The sequence below is a fragment of the Panthera pardus genome, unplaced genomic scaffold (genome assembly GCF_024362965.1).
Source record: "Panthera pardus isolate Hobbes unplaced genomic scaffold, ASM2436296v1 HiC_scaffold_24, whole genome shotgun sequence".
Lineage (NCBI taxonomy): Eukaryota > Metazoa > Chordata > Mammalia > Carnivora > Felidae > Panthera > Panthera pardus.
Genome location: NW_026526810.1, coordinates 11,358,957 through 11,383,005, shown reverse-complemented (window position 1 = coordinate 11,383,005; position 24,049 = coordinate 11,358,957). Strand labels below are relative to the sequence as shown.

The following is a 24,049-nucleotide window of genomic DNA, read 5'->3' as shown; positions in this document are numbered from 1 at the left end:
AGCTACTATTTATACCAGCAATGTGATCTTTTCAAGCCACCAAAGCTGCACTGATTGCCGTAGAGTGGAGATGGGAAACAGAACCAAAGCGGGGAAAAGCCAAGGTTCGCAATCCCGGGGCGTGGTACTCCTGCCACCGTTTGGACAGATTAAAGGCGGTGGACGGAACAAAGTGGCTCCAGGAATCCAGGAGCGCAGCGGTCTTGGGGCATCCCCTGTGAAGTGAGAAATTCCATGTAGCCCGGAAGGTAAACAGGTGTTGGCATGCTCATTCATGTGCCAGCACACATGACACACATGTGTTTGGGACAAAACTGAGGAGGACAAAGTGTTTATTTTTCCCTTCCTCCCATTCTTCTTTTAGCAAAGGAGGAGAAGAAATTGGGATTGAGAGACTGGACCATCCTTAGTGAGCACCCTGAGACCAACAGAAGGAGGTCCTGAAAATGTAACCACAGCCCCCAAACCTGCTGTCCCTGGGGCCACGGTGGCCACCCCCTTTGGAGCTCCTCTCCACTTCTGTCCCCTCTGTCCTCCTGCAGAGAATATTCTGGCAGCACAGCGTCCCCACTCCTCTGGAGCTCCTCTCCCTCTCCTGAGTGGCTCCCCCCTCCTCTCCCTAAGCAGAAACTCCAGCCCAGGGAGCTGTACTCCCCTCCCACCCCATAAGCCACCTGTAGTGGGAACGGGTGGGTGGAAAAGCAGTCATCCTCACAACAGTAGTGACAGTAATAGTCCCAGCTACCATTTTTCGAGTGCTTCCTGTATGCTAAGCTCTTCCCATTTGTCAACTCCTCTAACCCTCATGACAGTCTGACGAGGGGAGTGGTGTTGTTTTGATCTGACAGAAGAAACTATGCCCAGAGCAGTTCTGTAACTCGCTGAAGACAGCAGGAGAGACATGATCCTAATCTACCAGGCTCCAGAGCCCACGCCTTGTCTCTCTCCTCTCTGCAGCTCTCTCAGAAGGCATTTGCATTTTAATGGTAGTCTCCTCCATTTCTAGGACTCCACAGTTTGCAAAGCTGGCTGTGTGTCCCCCTGGAGCCTCCCTGTCACAGGGGTAGGGGGTGACTTCCACCCTGTCCCAGGACCAGGAAGCTCAGTGACATGTGCTCAGGTTATGAGGCAAGAAAACAGCCCCGGAATGGCCTCAGCCCGGGAATCCTCTCTGCTGAGTTTAGTCCTAGCGTATCACTCCCCTTTCTACATCCAGCAAAGCTTCCTGATGCCATGACATGCAAGGCCAACATGAGATGCCTCCATTCAACTCTCCACTGGCATCTCACACCGCCCCCCTCTAACGGTCCTCTCCCTTAAGCTGCACCGGTCTTGTTTTAGCCCTTGACTTTTCCATGATGCCTCCCACCCAAGGGCCCTGTACATGTGGTTCCTTCCAACCAGAACCCTCTTTTCTGTGTCTTCCCTTTAAGAATAGAGAAATAGGGAAATCGCAGGTCAGTCAGAACCCTTTTTCTTTCCTTTGCATGGATCACAATGAGTAACTGCATTATTCACATTCCCTGGTAGAATCTGTAAAGTGGATGCTTTTGAGTAGTTTCCTTTACCGTTTTTGATACTGACAAATCCCTATCGGGGACCTAGTAAGGAGCAAGCCCCTGGAACAGGTGAAGGGAGGGCACAGAGATGAAGACGTACAAGCATCTATTAGTACAAGGCAGGTTGAATGAATCAGGCCAAACGCTCTAAAGGAGGAGGTAGTGGGGGAGCCTAGAGAAATACTATACATTCAGAGGTGATCAGAACAGCACCGAGACTTGTTACAGAGGCTCCCGTGCTTGCTTTGATGGGTGAAAAGAGTTTTAGCTGAAGATGGGAAGGGCTGGGCGCCTGGGTGGCTCAGTCGGTTGGGCGGCCGACTTCGGCTCAGGTCATGATCTCTCGGTCCGTGAGTTCAAGCCCCGCGTCGGGCTCTGTGCTGACAGCTCAGAGCCTGGAGCCTGTTTCAGATTCTGTGTCTCCCTCTCTCTGACCCTCCCCCATTCATGCTCAGTCTCTCTCCGTCTCAAAAATAAATAAACGTTAAAAAAGAATCTGACTTCGGCTCAGGTCATGATTTGGCTCAGGTCACCATTCGAACCCCGTGTCAAGCTCTGTGCTGACAGCTTGGAGCCTGGAGCCTGTTTCAGATTCTCTGTGTCTCCCTCTCTCTCTGCTCCTCCCCTGCTTACTCTCTCTCTCTCTCTCTCTGTCTCTCTCTGTCTCTCTCTGTCTCAAAAATAAATAAAACATTTTAAAAAATTAAAAAAATAAAAGGGAATAGGTGAGGACATTCTAGGCTGAGAGAGTACAGAAAAAGGCACACAATTCCCCAAAGATCCAGCAAATCAGAATGACAAAGAGGCTTTCTGTACATTCTTTCCTGAAATCCCTGTGAATGCAGGCCCCAGAATGTGAGCCTTAGCACTTCAGGGATTTGGGTCTGTTTTATTCATTGCTACATTCCTGGCTCCTATGAAGTGCCAAGTAGCACTTTGGTAGGTGCTCAATAAATATTTATTGAATGAATAAAGTAGATAATCATTGCTTCCATTTTACAATTGAGAAAATGCACAGAGAAGTGGATCAAGGTTACATAGAACCAGGATTTTAAGCGGTAGAGCCGGTTATGTTAAGAACATATAGGAGGGGCACCTGGGTGGCTCAGTCAGTTAAGTGTCCAACTTCAGCTCGGGTCATGATCTCCCAGTCTGTGAGTTCAAGCCCCACTTTGGGCTCTGTGCTAACAGCTTAGAACCTGGAGCCTGCTTCGGATTCTGTGTCTCCCTCTCTCTCTGTCCCTCCCCCACTCATGCTCTGTCTCTGTCTCAAAAATAAACATTAAAAATTAAAAAAAAAAGAAAGAACATACGGGAAAATATAGTTTATAATGATGGAGGTGAGAAAGGCCTTTTAAAGTATAACATGGAGGCTACCTATAAAGGCAAAAATTGATAAATTTGGTTACAAAAATATTTTAGAAGCTGATTTGCCACCCCCGCCCAAAAAAAAAATAAACAAGGTTGAAGGAATCAGACTATGTGATGATATTTAATATGATTTTAAAAATAATGTTGTGCTTGATATGTAAAGAACATTTATGAGTCAACAGAAAAAGTAAACACCCCAATAGAAAAATGGACAGATACCATGAAGAAGCAGTTCACCAATGTATAAATCAAAGTAACCAAATAAAATATAAATATATATACACGTATATTCATTTCACAAAAAATACAAATGTAACTATAAACAATGTGATGTTCTTGGGGCGCCTGGGTGGCTCAGTCAGTTGAGCGTCCGACTTCGGCTCAGGTCATGATCTCGCGGTCCGTGGGTTCGAGCCCCGCGTCGGGCTCTGTGCTGACAGCTCAGAGCCTGGAGCCTGTTTCGGATTCTGTGTCTCCCTCTTTCTCTGACCCTCCCCTGTTCATGCGCTCTCTCTCTCTGTCTCAAAAATAAATAAAATGTTAAAAAAATTAAAAAAAAAAACCAAAACAAACAATGTGATGTTCTTTTAGGTAGAGGCTGACAGAGTACAATGTTGCTCAAGATCTAAGGAAGCAGGTACCCTCATACATTGAATGCAAGACTATAAACTGGTATGGTCTTCTAGAAAGCAGTCCTGTAACATATTCTAAAATGTAAAATGAGTATACTTTCTGATTAAGGATTTTAGCCATTCTAATAATCAAATGGTTCTATCAAAATATCTTTACAAGTAATTCTTACAGTATTCTCCATAATGTAATGAAACTTTGGAAACAAATAGCTATCAATAAGGGATTAGATAAATTATGATACCTGTAAATAGATTTCTGTGCAGCTGTTTAGAGGATGGCATATAGTAGGGGTTGGCAAACTCTGGCTCACAGGCCAAATCCAGCCCAGTGACTATTTTTGTTAATAAAGTTTTATTGGCCCACAGCCACACCCACTAGTTGATATATTTCTACGGCTGCTTTCACACTACAGTGGCAGAGTTGAGTAGTTGTAACTGTAACCAAATGGCCCAGAGGCCTAAATTATTTATTATCCGTCCTTTTACAAAAATGTTTGCTGATCCCTGATATATAGATAGAGTCATTGACATGGAAATCTCTCTGTATCATATCATTTAGTCATAAAAGCAGGATACAAAATCACATGCAGGGGCGCCTGGGTGGCTCAGTCGGTTACGCGTCCTACTTCGGCTCAGGTCATGATCTCGCGGTTTGTGGGTTTGAGCCCCACGTTGGGCTCTGTGCTGACAGCTCAGAGCCTGGAGCCTGCTTCTGATTCTGTGTCTCCCTCTCTCTCTGACCCTCCCCCGTTCATGCTTTGTCTCTGTCTCAAAAATAAATAAACATTAAAAAAAATTTTTAAAAATCACATGCAAAGTGTGTTTCTGTTATATAAAATTATGTGATGATGAGGAAGGGGAAAAAAGACTTAAAGACTTAAAGAATGTATTTTTAGGAGCAATGACTTCAGTTACGTTTACCAAAATGTACTGGGTTACCTGTGAGTTGTGAGATTTTAGGTGACTTTTAGTTTCCCTCTTTATATTTTTCTATAATTCCTAAGTGTCTAAAAATGATTGGCATACATAAAATGGATAAATGGCTATTATCTTTGTTATACAGAGTTTAGAGTTCATTTAATTACTTTTTTTAAATTTGTTTTTTTGTTTGTTTGTTTGTTTTTGAGAGAGACAGAGGAAAATCGGGAGAAGGAACAGAGAGAGAGGGAGACACAGAATCCGAATCAGGCTCCAGGCTCTGAGCTGTCAGTCCAGACCCTGACCTGGGTCTTGAACTCATGAACTGCAAGTTCATGACCTGAGCCGAAATCAGGAGTTGCATACCTAACTGGCTGAGCCAACTAGATGCCTCATGAATAGATTTTTTAAAATTTATTTGTTTTGAGAGAGAGAGAGAAAGAGAGCAAGAGAGAGGGAGAGAGAGAACAAGTAGGGGAGGGGCCGAGAGGGGGGGAGCAGAGGATCTGAAGCTGGCTCTGTGCTGAAAGCAGAGAGCCTGATGCAGGGCTTGAACTCACAAACCATGAGATCATGACCTGAGCTGAAGTCAGATGTTTAACTAACTGAACCACCCAGATGCCCTTAGATTATTTTTATAATTAGAATAATATACTTACAAGTCAACCTATCCAGAAACTCTAAGATCATGGTAGTATATGAAGTTTGGGAAGGAAACAGGTAGCCCTTCACACTGTAGTTGTATCTGAAGGCACTGTGCATTCTGGGTCATCAAGGGCAGTTCCAATGATGCCCGGGAGTCTGCTCATGAAATCAATAAAGTATTCAGTTCACTTCAGAAAGTGGAAGTAATAGAATCATTGCTTCTTTAAAAGCCTCTCTTATTGGAAAATTTACTTTCATAAAATCCCCCATTCACCTTTTCTGTCAAATAAATGAGATTGTGTTATAAGGCAATTATAACTCCATGTAAACATGCATTATCCTATTTGTTCTACAAATCCCGGGAAGCCTAGTAGGGTTCTGTATGCTCTTCTGTTTGCAAAGAGGAAACCCAGGTACAGAAACTTTGGAGTGGAGGCAGTGTGACAATAAAAATTCCATTTGCTTTAACTTTTCTCCCAAGAGGCAGACTGTATTTTTGTGTGTGTGGCTCGCCAGTGATACAAAAGGTAATGTTAGTATACTGTTTTCCCTTGAGGATTTCCTGGACGTGGTTAGAAATGAATTAAATGTTGTATGCCTTGGGAGAAAAAGTATTTATTTTCTCACTGAAAATTCACAAGTGCTTTTTAATGAAATACTTTTCTCTGTTTTTTTTAGGATTTTATATTGCACGCTGATCCTTCCTCTGCACTACCTTGAGCCTTTCTTTTCATACATCTTCCTCAACCTCCAGCTCATGGTCCTGCAAGCCCTTCACCTCTACTGGTGTTACTTCATCCTGAAGATGCTCAAAAGATGTATATTCATGAAGGTAAGGGCTGTCTGAGTCTTACTGTTCTTAACGAGTAGATTTCATTGCTAGATTGAAGGTGAGGCCCAGGTGGTGGAACTTTCTAGTTAATTAATAGTTAACCAGAATTCTTTATATTTTCTTGATTTGATCATTATTGATTAAAATGTATCTAAAAGGTAACTATCTTTTCCATTAAGTAGGTCTCTAAGGTGCTTTTAAAAAATTGCTTTTATTATTAGACAAGTAATTTTTATAAAACTTTTATCCAAATATTGATTGCTGCTTCTTAATTTATTTTTATTTTTATTTATTTGAGAGAGCACAAGCATGAACAGGGGAGAGGAGCAGAGGGAGAGAGAGGGAGAAAGAATCCCAAGCAGGCTCCACACTCAGCGCAGAGCCCGATGCAGGGCTCAATCCCACGGCATTGGGACTATGACCCGAGCAGAAATCAAGAGTCAAACCCTCAACCAACTGAGCCACCCAAGTGCCCCTTGGTTGTTGAATTTTAAAGAGTGTCCTAATAAGTCTAAATTTGGTCTGGTTTGGGGTAAGCTTTATTGTGAAAGTTGAGTAGTATTTCAGAGCCTTACGGTTACCTTCACTGAACACTCAATTTGCACATAATGCTCTCCCTCTGAGCTTTCTCCTACATCTGAAATATTGTCTGTCATTTGGCTATGCTTTTTCTCTGAAAACAGCTTCTTCTCTAAGTAATAACAAATTAATAATACATTTTAGACAATAGAAGTTTTTGTTTGTTTGTTTTGAATTCAGTTCTGGGATTTAATCCTAGAACAGGGGTGGGAAAGGCTTCCAAAATGAGTAAGATATGATTACTGCCATTGGGGAAACAACCCAGCATCTGGGGTGGGGGGCATATTTACCTACTAGTGACCACCTATATTGTGGAAGACAGAAACTAGTTGACTCCAGGGGGGGAACCAGGGAAAGTTTTATCGAATAGACAGAATTTGACTTGAGCCTTTAAGGCAAGTAAAAGAATAAATAAATAAAATAAAATCATAGTTCCTTCTTTGTCTGGAAATCATACTTTAAAAAAAAAAATGTTTATTTATTTATTTATTTTGAGGGAGAGAGAGCAGGAGAGGGGCAGAGAGAAAATCTCAAGCAGGCTCTGTGCTGTCTATGCAGAGCCAGATGTGGGGCTTGATCTCACAAACCGTGAGATCATGACCTGAACCAAAATCAGGAGTCAGACACTTAAGATTCAGCCACCCAAGTGCCCCTGGAAATCATACTTTTAAGGGAGTTTTAATTAAGGATCTTTCAAGGTGGAAGTTACAGTGGGCCCATTTTTGGTGTCACCATTCATGTGTAGTATGACACTGTATCATCAGAGGGAGTGGCTTGTAATGTAACTGGTATCCTGTCAATTTATCTGATAAGCTCACATTTTGATCAACCGTCCAATTCATTTGTTTTCCTATTTTAGTAAATGTGCCTCAAAGATTATTGAAGAGTTGACAAATGAAATGGACATTGCGATAATCGACCTCTGGGTTTTCTACCCTCTCTTAGCTTCTAGATCTAGACAGAGGTATAGGAAATTGCATCTGGATTAATCTCAAACCAGATTCTGAAAGTAGAGTTTGTTTGTTTAAATAAATTACTGACTTGAACTTGTTTTCTTGAGAGTGGACTCTTTCCCTTAAGTAGGAATGCCCAGGAAAAAACAAACAAACAAACAAACAAACAAACAAACAAACAAACAAACAACTTTCATCCAAATATTCTAGTTTATTAATATTCTAAATAGTTTTCTCCTGACCTCTGCAAAAGTTATTTTACCTCTGAGCGACTGATAAAGTTAAAGGAACTGAGATAAGGTTAAGAAGTTGAGTCTTTAGACAATTTGCACATCCAGGGGCTGGAAGGAAGGCAGGCCACTGAACTGAGCCTGTCCCACCACTGAGTCAAGCCTTCCTGGAGCGCCCGTCCCTAGGCAGAAACGGTTCCCTTAATGGCTGGTGAGTGACAATAATTACAGGCCTGGAAGGGATCCAAGCAGAACAAAACTTGGAGACCAGAAGGTACTCTTGTTTGGTTTCAGCATAATTTTTCATATTTCTGACCTCTAATGTGTTGTACCAGGCCTGATTAAAAACCCAGTGCGTTGGGGAGCCGTGGACAGGAATTCCCGATTTCTCATGCTGTACTTTGGAAAAGCTGTTTCCAATTGCATTTTGACAGCAGTAGTGGAGGCCCCTGCAGCCCTAATCCCTGAAGTTCTTATGACTTCAGCTGGCTTGCATGCACACTCTGTTTTCCATAGCGGTGGCAAAACTGGCTGTGAAATCAGCTTATTCCTCCAAAGCCGTAAAGTGCCTTTTAAAGAATGCTATTTGAAGGCACAGTTGCATTGCAAAGGGGGAGGAGACAGATAAAGGTGGGAGTTGACATTCTTAGAGGAACAACTAACAAGTCAGTTTTCAACTCTATTTAATACGTAGTTAGCATTTAATGTACACCTCAGTTGTTACTAAGGTGACTAATTCTTGGATATTAAAAAAGGGAATTGCAGAAGTTCTCAGGCCTCTTCAAATGTCTTTCAAATCTTGTAACAGAGGTTGGGAATTTGTCTTTTTAAGCTTCTAGGCCTTTAATGAGTAGTTTTGAATATGCAAATAAATACGTCATTCAAGGGAACAAACCACACAGGCGTGGAAAGTCACAAAATTGTTTATTAACCTTTTTGTGGCCTCCACGGATTTGCCTGGTAGGCTGGCAAGACAAAAGTGATTATACATCCTAAAAATAGCAATTTTGGAAATATCCATACCTTATTTTCCCTAAATAGTAGGGTCACTGCACGAGTATGACGAATGAAAACCTTCTACCGTTTGCTCCTGTTGTTGAAGACCTTAAAGCAACAGAGGAACCGAAGTGGTTCCTCTAAACTGGGGGGGGGGGGGGGGGGGGGGGTTGTGAGGAACTACCAGCCCACACATCACATTGGGAAGTATGACAGGCTGATACATCCGTCTTGTCATTCTCTTTGCAAACACGAGAAGTGCTTTCAGAGGAAGTTGGAAGGAGGGTGGCATGCTTTCGTTTAGTATTACTTCAGAGAATTTGATCATCATCCTGGTTTTATTTTCTTCTTTCTAAATATCACACGGGGTGCTGGCCAACTCAAGCATGTCTCTCTGACATCTTAGGCTGGTGCACAGCCAAAATGCAAAGGGAGGAGCATTGCACGCAGCCGTCACAGCCAGGACAGGGAAACTGGCCCCTGGCAACCTGCCCCAGCCATCTTCTCCGGACAGGCAGCGTCTCTTCAGTTCAGAGATGACACTTTATGTGCGGTGAACTCTTAGTTAAAGAAGGGAACCCTCTCAGAAATAGGGGAAACTGAGGCCTCGACCAAAGTCACATAGTAAGTTTATGGCAAAGCTGAGACTAGAACGTGGGTCTCTTAACATGTAATACTCTGCCTTTTCTAATTATTGTTGCTTTGAAATAACCAGAAAATTAATTTAAAATACTTGTAGGGGGTAAAAAAATAGTCCATAAAACAACTTGAGTCATCAAGATAATAGAATAAAACCCAGCACGAATCCTTTAACTTGTGCTTGAACGTTCTGAAAACATAAGAACATGTTTTGTATTTACTTTTTTAGTTTCAAATCACTTCCTTGTGAAGCAGGCTCTGTGTAGATTCAAATCTCTGCTTTCTCATTTGCTGGCTGTGTGATCTTAGGGATATTACTTCCATCGATTGCCTGAGTTTCTCCACCTATAAAATGGAGGTGGTGATATTAACACCTGCCTTGTAGTATAAAGCCCTTAGAACAGCATCTGGCACATGGCAAGCACATGATAATGTCAGCTACCATTGTCATTACCATTATTACTACTAACTCAGGTTCTTTGTGCCAAGTCATGGAGAGCCTGTGACTTCCAGGTAGCCTGGCACTTGGCTGTCAGTCAAACCCTCCCTCCCTTCCACTTAGATAATGCCGCAGCTGAGTCAGGCGTCAGTCCAAGGGCTCCCATGAGCCCTTGCTAAGCTGTCTTCTGCCAGACAACTTTCGGGACTCACATTCTGATGATCCTTTTTGACACACTCCGATATCAGCATGTTGGGGAAGAAATACAAAATTTGTAACATCTAGGAAACGTCTAGGTCTCTTTTCATGGTAGTTAGCAGTGGATGTAAAACCTGCCCTTTGCTGGACAAGAGGTGAAATATCACAAAGGCTGGCGGTTAAAATAGCGTATTATAAAAATGCTATCAGTTTACATTTCCATAGTTCCAAGTATTTATATAGATTAACTACTTTACCAATCTATTGGGGGCACCTGGGTGGCTCTGACTTTGGCTCAGGCCATGATCTCATGGTTCTTGAGTTCAAGCCCTGCATCAGATTCTGTACTGGCAGCACGAAGCCTGCTCAGGATTCTCTCTCTCTCCTTCTCTATCTTCCCCTCCCCTGCTCGCATGCACACGCGCACACATGCTCCCTCTCTTTCTCTCTCTCTCAAAAATAAATAAACACTAAAAAACATTTTAAAAACCCTACAACAATCTATTGAAGAAGCAACAGTAGAGTTTATAAACTTGTAAAAAGTAACCATGCAAAGTTGCTTGGCTTAAGGAATTTCAAATTTGAATCTTCTTCCACACACTACATTCAGCCGAGCCGTGAAATAGACTTGCAGAACTGGGAGAGACCACGACGCATCCACCAGGACACCATGACCCCCTCCTCAAGTCCTTCCCACTGTACTGCAGTGTACCACTCCCTTGCACATCAAACTGTGCTCTGTGTTTCCTAGAGGAAGAGAGGGGGGTGAGTGACGAAGTTACATGACTTACCCAAGGTCACATGGGAGTGGGGTTCATGCCTGCAAAGCTTGAGACTTCACAGCCCATGTTGCTCATGTGCTGTGCTCTCCTGCCTCTGCAGCAGCTCTGTGTTTGTGAATGTACGTCCTCCTAACATGAGTGATATGTATTTAATATGTGTGTGTTTATATGTATTTCCCTGCGTGTGCATTCAGTGGATGTACACTCAGTCCTCACAAATTTCATTATCTTTTTGTTTATTGTTTGGTGAGTTTTAGTAAATGTATAGACCAAGCGGCCAATACTCTATTAAGATGTAGAACATTTGGGGTTCCTGAGTGACTCAGTTGGTTGAGCGTCCAACTTTGGTTCAGATCATGATCTCCTGGTTCGAGGCTCTGGGCTGACAGCTCAGAGCCTGGAGCCTGCTTGAATTCTGTGTCTCCCTCTCTCTCTGCTCCTCCCCCACTCATGCTCTGTCTTTCTCTCCTTCAAAAATAAATAAACATCAAAAAAAATAATAAAAAAGAAAGATGTAGAGCATTTCCTTGACCCTATAACGTTCTTAGCGTCTACTTCGGTCATCACCCATTCCCACATTGGCAGACACTGTTTATTTTGAGAGAGAGAGAGAGAGAGAGAGAGAATCCCAAGCAGGCTCTGTGCTCTGCTCGGAGCCTGACACAGAGTTCAATCCCAGGACTCTGGGATCATGACCTGAGCTGAAATCAAGAGTCGGATGCTCAACTGACTGAGCCACCCAGGCTCCCCAGAAACCACTGTTCTTATTTCTGTCCCCATAGACTAGTTTTGACTTTCTTAAACCTTATATAATTGAAGTTACACAGCATGCTCTTCTCTACATTCTTTTACTACAAACTTCATAGTCTTATCATGACTTTGCTCACTTGTCATTGTCTCCTTGACAGTAATCCATGAATTCCTGCTCTTCATAGAGAATGCTCTTTAGAAAATCTCCCTAGGGCTATCCCCATTATGGGATTCTGTGGCTTGAAACAATCATAAATTTGAGTTTTTAGAAACTTGAAAGTGTGGAATTGTTTAAAGAAATCAGAGTAGAACAGGCAACCATCATGGCTCTAAGATAATCACAGAAGGGAAATGTATCCTGAGAGGACTGTGAGCAAACCCGCCTCTTGCCAGCTCTCTGCCTCCAGCAGGATTCCTGTTGCTTCGCCCTGGACTAGGAGGCCTCGGAACAGATGCCAGGGCACAACCAGACCACCTAGGATGGCAGTAGGCACTCAAATCCTGCCTTTCTTTCCCTGTCCCAAATATGGCCCTGGATGTTTCCTTGAACCACTGATCATATCTTGCTGAAGTTGAAAAGGAGGTGAGGGATGGGGGAAGATCTAAATAAGAAGAGATAAAAGATGCTCTGACAGCTTTCATACCTGATTTTAAAAACCATTTCACGAAAATGGAATTGAATTTTATATATTCCTGAAAAGAACAGATACTCCATTTAATTAGTAGAGAAAAAGCCACACACAGATGCCCATTAGCACATGTACACACAGAGATATCTTATATGGGACTTGAGTTTCTCCTTTTTTATTTTTAGTTTATGTGTTTATTTTGAGAGAGAGAGAGAAAGCACAAGTGGAGGAGGGGAGGAGAGAAGGGGAGAGAGAATCCCAAGCAGGCTCCATGCTGTCAGCGCAGAGCCCAATGCAGGGCTCAAACTCACAAACCCCGAGATCATGACCTGAGCCGAGATCAAGAGTCAGATGCTTAACTGACTGCACCACCAGGCGCCCCTGGAACTTGAGTTTCTGTTTCCATCAGCCTAGACAAGGAGACAGGAACAATTTATGGCTTGCTAATAAATCTACACATTCACACCAGGATGTGAAAGTACTATTAATGGGCTCTTGGGCCAGAGAGCCTGGTAAAAACAGGGGTAGGGGGGAGAGGTGCACTGTTTCTGTTAATATCCCACAAATCTCTGTGGCGACAGCCTCCCTGCAGTCCCCATCCCTCCCCCACCACATAAGTCTCAGAAGAGAGCTTTATGTAACACAAAAGAAACCTTACTCCCGAAGATTCATTCAGTTTATAGATAATGGGTAAAATAAATTAATTTGTACAACATTTTCATTTTGATGTATCACGTGGGCCTTAGCATCATGATGCCTTTATCTATGTTCTGTTTGGGGCATAACAGGTATGCCATCCGTGGGACCCTGGACTCTCAGTGGGGGCTATTTTCTGCAAATTGTGTCTGCTTGCCACATACGGTGGACTCTGGAAATCCTAAAGAGAGCATCACTGGACACACACACTCTTCCTGTGGTCCCACAGCCCATTTTGCATGCCAGCTCTGAGACTTTCATTTCAGTCAGACCTCAGCCTCAGTGTTGTTCCAAGAGACTTGGGCTTGTATGTACACTTCTATAACATTTTTAGAATTTCCGGAGATGATGGTCATGTCTTTCAAGGGAATGGGGTTGGTTGTTCTCACTCACATGGTTGGATTTGGGACCACCAATCAAATCTCTAGAGCATTCCACCAAGGCCCAGCCGTGGTGGGGTCACAGGCTAAAGTCAGAGCTGATCCTATAGGAGCTATAATGGGTGACTACTTATGTCATGATTTGGTAGGAGCCTCTAAATCTACATGCACATCCCCTCAGAAATCTCCTTTACCCACTTCTCTGGGCACAAGATGATATGAAGAATGTGTGGAAAGTCCAGGCTCTGGGATGACCCCAGGCTCCTGGCTGTCCAGAAGAGAGTAACAGGTAAGGGCAAAGGTCAGCGAAGGTGTAGAGGAGATGGAAAACAAACTGCCTGCATTCTGTACCATTCTTGCTTCCCCGACTCAGTTGCGTGTGTGTGTGTGTGTGTGTGTGTGTGTGTGAGACCATGCACACATGTGCACATACAGGGGGATTTCAGGGGTGCTGTGGGACTCCACATCCGTGAGGGGATGAAGGGAGCTGAACTGAGCAGAGGTGGTGCTGTTACAGCTAAGGCCTCAGCCAACCCTAGAGAAAACCCTAGAGCTGGGTGGCCCTCCAGAGATGTCCAGTTGTGGCAAAGAGGCTGGACCTCTGTCCCCTGACATTAACCTATCGCTAAATGTGGGCTGCGCTGTGGGGAGGGAGCTTAACTCCAGATAAGGCAACTCTCTTCAACCAAGGATAATACCAGAGAAGGACATTCCTGGAGCCCCCAGGGCTGGGGGTTTAGAACCATGGTTCTGAGGGCCTCCCACCTCTTCCTGCCCCATCCTGAACCTAACAGCAGTCCCCACGAAGAGGACTGCGTGTACCTCTATAGGCAGGCTAGGCATCCGAGAGCATGGGCTCCAAACACGTAGAAGTGAGGCCTTGGAAAAGTCATTTATTTATTATTTTACCTTCTGTTTTCTCATTGGGAGTGATAACTTTACAGGATAAAATGCCAACGTGAATGAGATGGCTCTCTAAACTTCAAGGGGCAGAGAAATCTTTGATTATAACAATTGCAGTAAACATTCCATGGTTTCCTAGTCAGTCATTTCCAGTTACTTCCTGTCCCCCACCCCCCACTCGCAAGACACTTGTTTCTCTCATGCCAAAAGTCCTTTCTGAGCTGTGGAAGATCAGTCACCAAGCCCTAGGGCATCCAGGAGGCACTGAAACAGTTTGCTGAAGTGTCTGGTGAGAAAGGGGCACTCACAGGTTTCTGGAGGGGAAGGTGGGGAGGCTGCAGGAGGCTGAACCCCTAGACACTGCCCTGTGGGGTTTGGAGTCAGGCCGGGCCTTTCTGAGAGCCTTTAGAAATGTGTCGGGTGCCAGGCACTGGAGGTGGCAGGTCTGGTGGCTCTGCGTGTCTCCTCCACTTGTGCCCCGTCACCCCTGGAGAAGGTGGCCCTCCCAGCTCCCACTTTCTACAGGCAGTCCTGGCACTCACACTTGCGTTCCTCCCCAGGAGTGATAGGTGTTCTGGAAGCGTCTCTGCAATTGGCAGGTCTGCATCTGTCTCAGGGTTTCTCCACAGTAGCACTGGTGACCCCTGGAACCAGATGATTCTTTGTCATGGGGGCCGTCCTGGGGACTGTACGGTGGTTAGCAGCACCCCTGGCCTCTCCCTGCCAGATGCTGGTAGCAATCCCATCCCTAGTTGTGGCAACTTGAAATGTCTCCAGATGTTGCCAGATGTTCTCATCCTGTTTGAGAACCACCCCTATCGGTTCATATGTCCATTTCCCTTTCTGTAGAGGTGCATCATGTTTTCTTCCCCCAGCACACGGTGTTTTTTATAGAAGTTTCAAAGGCTTCATTTTATTGCATTATTTATTTACTCCTGTGCTTTGTGCTGTTGTCGTCATGCATTTTAATAATATATAATAAATGTCATATGTTTATATATGAAAATATACATCTACATATAAATATTAATTACATTTATTATATTGCTATTTTTTTGTTTTGAACATTTAATTATTTTCTAAAATGATAAAATTTTAACTTTTTTAATATTTCCCTTTATTCTTACCATTTTTGGCTCTCTTCATATTTTTACTGGATTTAAGATACCACGGTTTTCTTTATCTTCTTCTTCTTTTTCTTTTTACTACTTTAAAGAAGCTGCTTTATTATCTTTTGCCTCACATGCTTTCTGATGAAATGTCTGTTTTATCTTTGTTCCTCTAAACAAATATGCTCTTTGTTGCGGAGGGGGGGGGGGGGCGCAGGCTGCTTTAAAATTGTTCTCATTAGCACTGGTTTGCAGCAATTTGATCATGATGTATCTTGATAAGATTTTTTTTTTAATGTTTATTCTGCTTGGAGTTTGTCGAGCTTCTTGAACCTGTGGGTTTCCAGATCTCATCAAACTTAGATTGCTACAAATGTTTCAAAATTTCTTCTGTTATCCCTTCTGTTGTCCTGTTCTTGTGGCACTTGCATGACCACTTCATTTGCCCAGAAATCAATGATATTTTGTTCATTTTCAGTCTTTTTATTTCCCTTCTAGGCTTCATTTTGACTGATTACTATTGCTATGTCTTCACAATCTTTCATTTTTTCTTTTGTAGTGTCTGATCAACAGTTAATCCCATCTAGTGTGTTTTTTAATTTCATATATCATATTTTTCATCTCTATAAATTATATTTTGGTCTTTTTTGCATCCTCCCTTTTTCTTACTATGTTTGTGTTTTTCTCTACTTTCTTGAATATATGGAGCATATTTATAAAAGCCATTTTAACATCTTTGTTTGATAATTCCATCATCTCTGATATTCTTGGTTCTGTTTCTATTCATAGAATTTTGTCTTGGTTATGTGCCATATTTTCCAAATTCTTTGCAAGCCTGGTAATTTTTCATTAGATGCCAGGCAGTGCTCACTTCAGCAGCACATATACTAATATAGATGTGAGACGTTTTGAATTTTACATTGTTGGATGCTGGATTTTGTTGTATGCCTTTAAATAGTGTTTTTGTATGTAGTACAACTAGTGTATTTTGTTTTTGTATATGCAGTCAAGGTGTTGTCATAAGTTTGATGCTTTCAAGGCTTGTTTTTAAGCTTTGTTAGTGTGAGACCAGAATAACCATTGGTCGATGGCTATTAATTAACAGTGAAGTCCTTCTTAGTGTTCTCTTTGATGTCCATATACTAAGAGTTCTTTTTGGGGCACCTGGGTGGCTCAGTCAGTTAAGCGTCTGACTCTTGATTTCTGCTCAGGTCATGATCCCAGAGTCATGGGATCAATCCCCTCATCAGGCTCTACACTGAGTGTGGAGCCAGCTTGGAATTGTTTCTAACACTCTTCTCCATTCACACTCCCTCTCCATATATAAAAAAATAATAATAATAAAATTTTAAAATTAAAAAAAACATTAAGGAGCAAGTGGGTGGCTCAGTCAGTTAGGCATCTGGCTTAGGTTCAGGTCATGAGCTCAAGGTTCATGGGTTCAAGCCTTGCATCAGGCTCTGTGCTGACAGCTTAGAGCCTGGAGTCTACAATTCTGTGTGTGTGTCTTTCTCTATCTGCCCCTCTCCCACTTGCACTTTGTCTCTGTCTCTGTCTCTCTCGCAAAAGTAAATAAACATTAAAAGAAAGAAGAACTTTTAAAAAAAATTTAAAAAGAGTTCTTTTCACTCTGGCTGCTGAGCAGACAACAAACTGCCACCCCAGTATGAGCTCCAGGAGTTGTTTTTCAACTTTTTTTCTGGTGATTCTTTGCCTGGCCTTTGGTAGTTTCCTGACACACACACACATTGGTCAGTGCTGAGTCAAAGACTGAAGGGAATTCCACTAAAGATCTCTGAAGCTCTCTCTCTCTCTGCATATCTTCCTTCTCTCCAGCATTCTGTCCCACAAATACCTGCCTGGTGGTAAACTCCAATTTCTATTTCCTCAACTCAGTGGCACCATGGGGCTCTGTTTGGTTTCTTCACTGTGCTTCAGCTTAGAAATGGTAAGATGGTATGCTGGGACAGGTGAACGGCTCCCCTCCTCCATTTTCCTTTTCTCAGGAATCACAGTCCTGAGCTACTTCTTGAACAGTGTCTAAAAACTATTTTTATATTTTATCCAGCTTTCTAGTTGTTTAACATGCTAGGATAATCTATTCCCTGTTTTTCCATCCTGGCCAGAAGCAGTTGTCACAGTATTTTATTTTCTAAATAACAATAGTTTATACACTTCCTGAGATAGTCTGTTTCATTTTCAAATGAGCATAACTGTTAGGTAGCTCCTCTTTACTCCTGATCTTTCCCTCTAGGCCAATGCTGTCCAATAAAATATAATGTGAGCCACATATATAATTTTAAGTTCTCTAGTAGTGTCATTTAAAACCGTAAGAAACAGGTGAAATTAATTTTAGCAATATATTTAACACAACATAAGCAAAATATTATCATTTCAATTTTGCCTGTGGTATCTTTTGCCTGGTGTGTATTTTAATCGGGGAAGGATTATAATCATATTTACAGCTAATACAGTGATTCAGCAGTCAATACAAAAAACTAGGAATGAGACCTTTTTCATTCTTTTTTTTTTTCATGTTAAGTCTTTGAAATCCAGTGTGGATTTTACACTTACAGCACTTCTCAATTTGGACTGACCACAACTCAATTGCTCAAAAGACACATGTGGCAAATGGCTACCACATTGGATGTTGTAGCTCCCAGCTCTAGACTAGCCATTGTACTTCTCTCCTCCTGCATCTGAGACAGATGGTGGGATATGTTCTCATGTGTGATCTGTTCTCATGGGGCCCCTGGTGTTATGCTCAATTATACTGTTATGCTTGATTATACTATGCTGGCTGTACCCACTACCTTTCCTTTTCCACTCAAGAAGTTTTCAGTTTGTGAGCAATAGAGGACAAAAGCCAACCTATTGTCTTTAAAAATTTTTTTTTTAAATTATTTAGTATTTATTTATTTTTGAGAGAGAGAGAGAGAACAAGCTGGGGAGGGTTATAGAGAGCGGAGAACTGGGGATCTGAAGTGATGCAGGGCTCAAACTCACAAACCATGAGATCATGACCTGGGCCAAAGTGTGACACTTAACTGACTGAGCCACCCAGGTGCCCCCCATCCTTATTTTTTGTTTTTTGTTTGTTTGTTTTTTGTTTGACATCCTTATTTTTTGTTTTTTCCCTTCATTGCTTATCTCCAAGTACCACATCTTCTTTATATACCTGATTCTCCCCAACAAACTCTGCTTCTCTGAGAGTGACACTTCCTGTCTGGTACACTTTGGGGCTCCTTCTCTTTAATAAGGGCTATGAACTACCAGGTCCCAGCCTGTGCATTTATACTTTCCCTTTCTCTTTCTGGAGGTGATTTTGTCTGCACTTCTAGGTCAATACACCCATCCTGCTCATTCTTCCAACCTTCCCCTCTCCATGTTCCCAGCACAAGTTAGAGGGCTGAGGGAGCTCATTCGAATTTGTATATATATATTTTTCTTCTTATAGATACCCAAACAGTGTTCTCTCTTCCCCAGGAAAATTGAAGGCATTTGATGCTGTATTTGTTTTTGGAAAGTGAGGGAGAAATGTGGAATCAGTCTACGATTGTTCTCCAAGCCCAGAAGTCCTCAAGTAAATCATTTGCACACAGGTGCTTAAAACGTTTTTAATAATAGACTTCTTCCTCCATTCTCACATGTAATCTTGATGATGTCTCAGTATGGAAGCTGCATTTAGCAGCACAGAACTGCATGGTAGCCATTAGATATCAACCATATGCCCTACTCTCACCCGTGTGGCTCTGCTTCTGTGGATTGAACATCTCCAATTCTTTTAGAGCACCTGGGTGGCTCAGTCAGTTAAGTGTCCGACTTTCAATTTTGGTTCAGGTCATGATCTCATGGTTCGTGAGATCAAGCCCTACATCAGGCTCTGTGCTGACAGTGTGGAGCCTGCTTGGGATTCTCTCTCTCTCTTGTCTCTCTGCATCTCCTCCACTCTCTCTCTTTCTCTCCCTCTCACTTTCTCTCTCTCAAAATAAATAAATAAACTTAAAAAAATGTTTAAACATCTCCAATTCTTTAAACTGTACCTCATCCCAAGGTATGCTATTGAGCCTTTTCACCTACCTCTCTCATTTCATTTTATCCAGATTCTCCTTTAAATGAGCATCAGTTTCTACACATGGTCTGACTAATACAAAAGCAGGTCTGATGTCTCATTTTGTGAAAACTCTACTTCCATCGATGCAGCCTAGTTTTGCTTTGAGTTGCTGATAATCACATTACATTGTTAATTTATAGTGAGCTTGAAATTGATTAAAACCTCTAAGTCTTTTTCACATGGGCCAAGTCACATTTCCTCCATTTGGGGATTGTCTGGTGATGGTGGTGATTTGTGATGGAAGTTATATTCCTTCTTATTAAACATCACTTTGCTTAATAAGCTTATCATTTGAACGTTTTGCTTAAGAATGAAAAGTAGTAGGGGCCCCTAGGTGGCTCAGTCGGTTAAGCATTCGACTTTGGCTCAGGTCATGATCTTGCAGTTTGTGAGTTCGAGCCCTGTATTGGGCTCTGTGCTGACAGCTCAGAGCCTGGAGCTTGCTTTGGATTCTGTGTCTCCTTCTCTCTCTGCCCCTCCCCCACTTATGCTCTCTGTCTATCAAAAATAAATAAATGTAAACAATTTTTTAAAAAAACAGAATGGAAAAGAGGACATTTGGTGATGGATGCTTAAATGTTCCTGAGGACCTTTTGTCTAGGACGTCTGTTATAAGAATTAAGGAGTATTCTACATAAACCATCTCATGAAGAAAGTCTTTATTATTTTTCCTGATATATATTTTCATCAGGTGAGGATTGTGATTATATTTAGGGCAAATACAGAGTGAGGTATACTGCTCACACTGACAAGAAGATCTCCTAGGATTTCCACTTTTTGTTTCAGATGAACTTTTTACACATTAGCTATGTTGACTACACCTGACCAGAATGACCTGTGGAGCCTTTAAAGAAGGACACTCATGGCCAGGTCCTAACTCAGACCATTTAAATCAGGATTTATGAGACAAGGCCCAGACATTGGAATTTTTTAAATGTTTATTTACTTATTTTTTTGAGAGAGATAAAGAGAAAGTGGGGAAGGGCAGAGAGAGAGAGGGAGACAGAGAACCCCAAGCAGGCTCCAGGCTGTTGGCACAGAGCCTGAAGCAGGGCTTGAACTCACAAACTATGATATCATGACCTGAGCTGAAACCAAGAGTTAGACGCTTAACCAACTGAGCCACCCAGGTGGCCCTGGACATTGGAATTTTTGACTGACTTCTTCCCCTGATATAAGTGATTCCGATCTGCCTCTCAGGTTGAGAGCCACTAGAAAGTCGAGAAGTCCATGTATGTGTGTATCTGTGTGTCTTCTCCACTGCTGGACAGATGTCCGTGGATGACTCTCCATTTATTGTCTACTTTCTAAAAACCAAAGATAGCTGCATTTCTCCCCCACATGTGTGGAGTTTGTGGACATGACCTCAACAAATACTCCCATCTTGCAAATTTTAACAAAAGCAGCAGACTTTCATGTCACATAGGTGCTCAATGCTAAAACATCCTTACAAAAGAAAACTCAGACTATTGAAACACTTGGAGATTATTTCCTTTGTGGAAACCCAGAATTCTTTAAGTAGTACATTTCTCTGGAGAATTAAAGGCCTGACTCATTTTATAAGATGATTGACTAATTAATTGTAAACAGCCATCCTTTATAGGAAGTGAGACATATTGGTAATTTTATATTGCCTTTCTGGATTAAAAAGACTCATCTTAGGGGGTGCCTGGGTGGCTCAGTAAGTTAAGTCCAACCCTCAGTTTTGGTTCAGGTCATGACCTCACGGTTTGGTGAGTTCAAGTCCCATGTCAGGCTCTGAGCTAACGGTGCAGAGCCTGCTTGGGATTCTCTCTCCCTCCCTCTATCTCTGCCCCTCCTCTGCTCACGCTGTTTCTGTCTCTCTCAAAGCAAACACATACACTTAAAAAAATTTTTTAAAGACTCGTGATATATAGATACTAAAGAAATAAAAATTATTTGAAATCATGGAATTTTCAAATTAGAAAGATCCTTAGGTGACTCGCTGCACCTCTTTTCACAGAGGGCAGCAATCTAGGGAGAGTCTGTGGCCTCAGAAACAGCCTGCTAACCACAGTGGTGACTCTGCCTGGGCATCACCTACAGCTGGTTAGAAATGCAGCTTCACCAGGGGTGCCTGGCTGGCTCATTCAGTTAAGCGTCTGACTCTGGATTTTGGCTCAGGTCATCATTTCACAGTTCATGGGATCAAGCCCTACATCAGGCTCTGTGCCGGCATCGTGGAGCCTGCTTGGGATTCTCTCCCTCTCTCCTCTGCTCCTCCCTCCTCAAAATAAATAAGTGAAAACTTACAAAAAAAAAAACCCTCAGAAATGCAGTATCTCAGGTCCCACTTCTGAATGAGAGCATGTACTTCATCAAGAACTCTGGGTGATTATATGCCTATTAAAGTTTGAGAAGCCCTGGTCTAGAAAATTCAGATCCAGGTAACTAACAGTAACTGTCCCTGTGTAGCTAGGTTTGATAGAATCCAATTTAAATTTAATGCAGCCTCTTTGAGGAAAAAAAAAAAAAGAAAGAAAAACCCAATTGTTTTTTTCTGTGACCTTGTCATTTTGGATCATAAGAACTAATATAACAAAAAGGAATGTATTTGGGTAGTAGTTCAGAAAATTGAACTCTTTGACTGAATGCACCTCTTTTTCTTTTCATACAGTTGAAGTGAAAAGTTTGCTTTCAAAACAGCATAAAATGCTTATTATATTGTCCTTTGTTTCATTGCCAACTGTGGATTTAGATGTGGAGCCATTCAAAAAGCAGTGGGACGTTATGAGTCATTCATGACCTCCTGGGCTTTTGACATTAATGTAGAACCACAGATTCCCAAGCCCAGAGTTTCCTTAAGGCATTTCAAAAACACAGCTCTACAATTTTATTGAAACCATAGCTGCAGATGTCTTTCCCAGAGGTATACGGAAATGCTATGGCAGAGATCCTTCATTTACTTGAAATGAGCATTTTATCTCATTAGCATTAGTATATTTTTTCCTCATTGTCAATGTTTATTTTGCTTGGTAATCCTTGCAATCAGTTTTTAGGAAGACAGGCCAGGGCCAGATGTTAACCTTGGTTAACAGGCAAATCATGATTAATTGATAAAGATCTTATATTCCAGTATCTTAAAATATAAGAAAAAGTTACATGAAACAGTAAAGCCAGAAGTGTAGATATCAGGGTTTGATTTACATTTATTGTACGCCCCCTCTCCCACTTTTTTTTTTTTTTTTTTTGGTGGATATGAAAGTGATAAGTCGTGTATGACTTGGGTGGTGCTGGTTGTGTTACACACATTAATACAACTCAGATTGATGGCTACAGATGGGAGTATATTCTCTAAGATAACACAGCACGGGGAGGGGTTCTGATGTTGTGTCATATGAGGAGCTGTGGGAGGAAATTGGAATATTTAGCTTGAAGAGGATTTAACTGTCTTTAAATGTTTGAAAAACTGACCGATGTTTGAAGGAAGTACACAGACTCCTTTTGGACAATTACTGTAGTTATTGGAGATGTATGAGCAGGAGTGTGTATGTGTCAACAGAAACTAGATTAGATGAGCCTAAATGTCCCTTCCAAACCTGGGGGCCGTTGGGCACTGATCTTTCTTAAGTAACACCCCTTCTGCATCTCCAGTGCTAACCCTCCAATCCGTGCCACTGCTCCCCTGGACTACAGTCACAGCCTGCACAGCCTCTACCTCTGGTGTCTCCGAAGTCCTTCTAGCCCCTTCCACACAGCAATCAGGAATGCTGTTATATAGCAACCAGCTCCCCCCATTAGAGCAGGAGTTTTCTGAGTATAGACGCCTTGTCTGTTTTGGTCGTTGCTATCTCAGACGGTGCTGCACAGTGGCTTCTGGTTGGACTTAGAAATAAAATATACCTCCTGACCGTGATCTTTGAAATTGATAATCCGGTCCATGCTCACTCCCTGACTTCATCTTAGGACATGCTCCATGTTTCTCACTATGCTTCAGCTGCATTGGCCTTTCTGATCCCTCAAACGTGACAAGATTTTACCCCACCTGAGGCCCTTTGCACATACTATTTCTTCTTGAAACGTTCTTCACCCCACTCTTTCCTGACCACTCCTACTTACCCTTCAGGTTACTACCTCCGAGTTCCATTTCCCTGGCACAGCTACCTGACGTCACCCCATCTAAGTGAGATCCCTAATTCACACATGGTGGTTTTCTCTACTTCATAGTAACACTTATAAATGCGTAGTTCTAGATTTATTGTTATTTGTTTGAGCTCTTAGCATTTGGCTCTTCTAGTAGACTGTAAGTTATCTGAAAACAAAGACTATTATGTCCTTGACACCTTGCACAATGCACTGGGGCTCAAGAAATAGTTTTTGAGCCAGTTGTTCTCAGTGGGGATTTTGCCCTTCAGAGACATTTGACAATCTCTGGAGACATTTCTGATTGTCACAGCTGTATCTAGTGGAAAGAAACTAAAGAAACTTACTGCTAACCATCCTAAATGAGTAGAACAGTCCCCACACCACGAATTGCCAGGCTCACAATGTCAAGAGTGCCTAGGCTGAGGTTCCTGGAATGGATGGATGAACTTCTTTCTCTTTTGGCTGATTCCACTTTGTGGTTGGTGGTGTTCCCAAAGTATTCCCTGCTTTCCCACCTCCCGTTGTCATTCTATACAGAGGGAAGGTAGGTTATGCCGGAACAGCCAAACTCGCTAGTTCTTGAGAAGC

General features: G+C 42.3%; 1 protein-coding gene across 1 annotated transcript in view; it reads left to right on the top strand.

The window, feature by feature from the left end:
• Positions 1 to 24,049, top strand: part of CERS3 (ceramide synthase 3) — a 106,843-nt gene that overhangs the window by 67,665 nt on the left and 15,129 nt on the right. Inside the window, exon 11 of the mRNA XM_019460107.2 lies at positions 5,804 to 5,957. Coding sequence (XP_019315652.1) covers positions 5,804 to 5,957 — 154 coding nt within the window. The remainder of the gene's footprint in view (positions 1 to 5,803; positions 5,958 to 24,049) is intronic.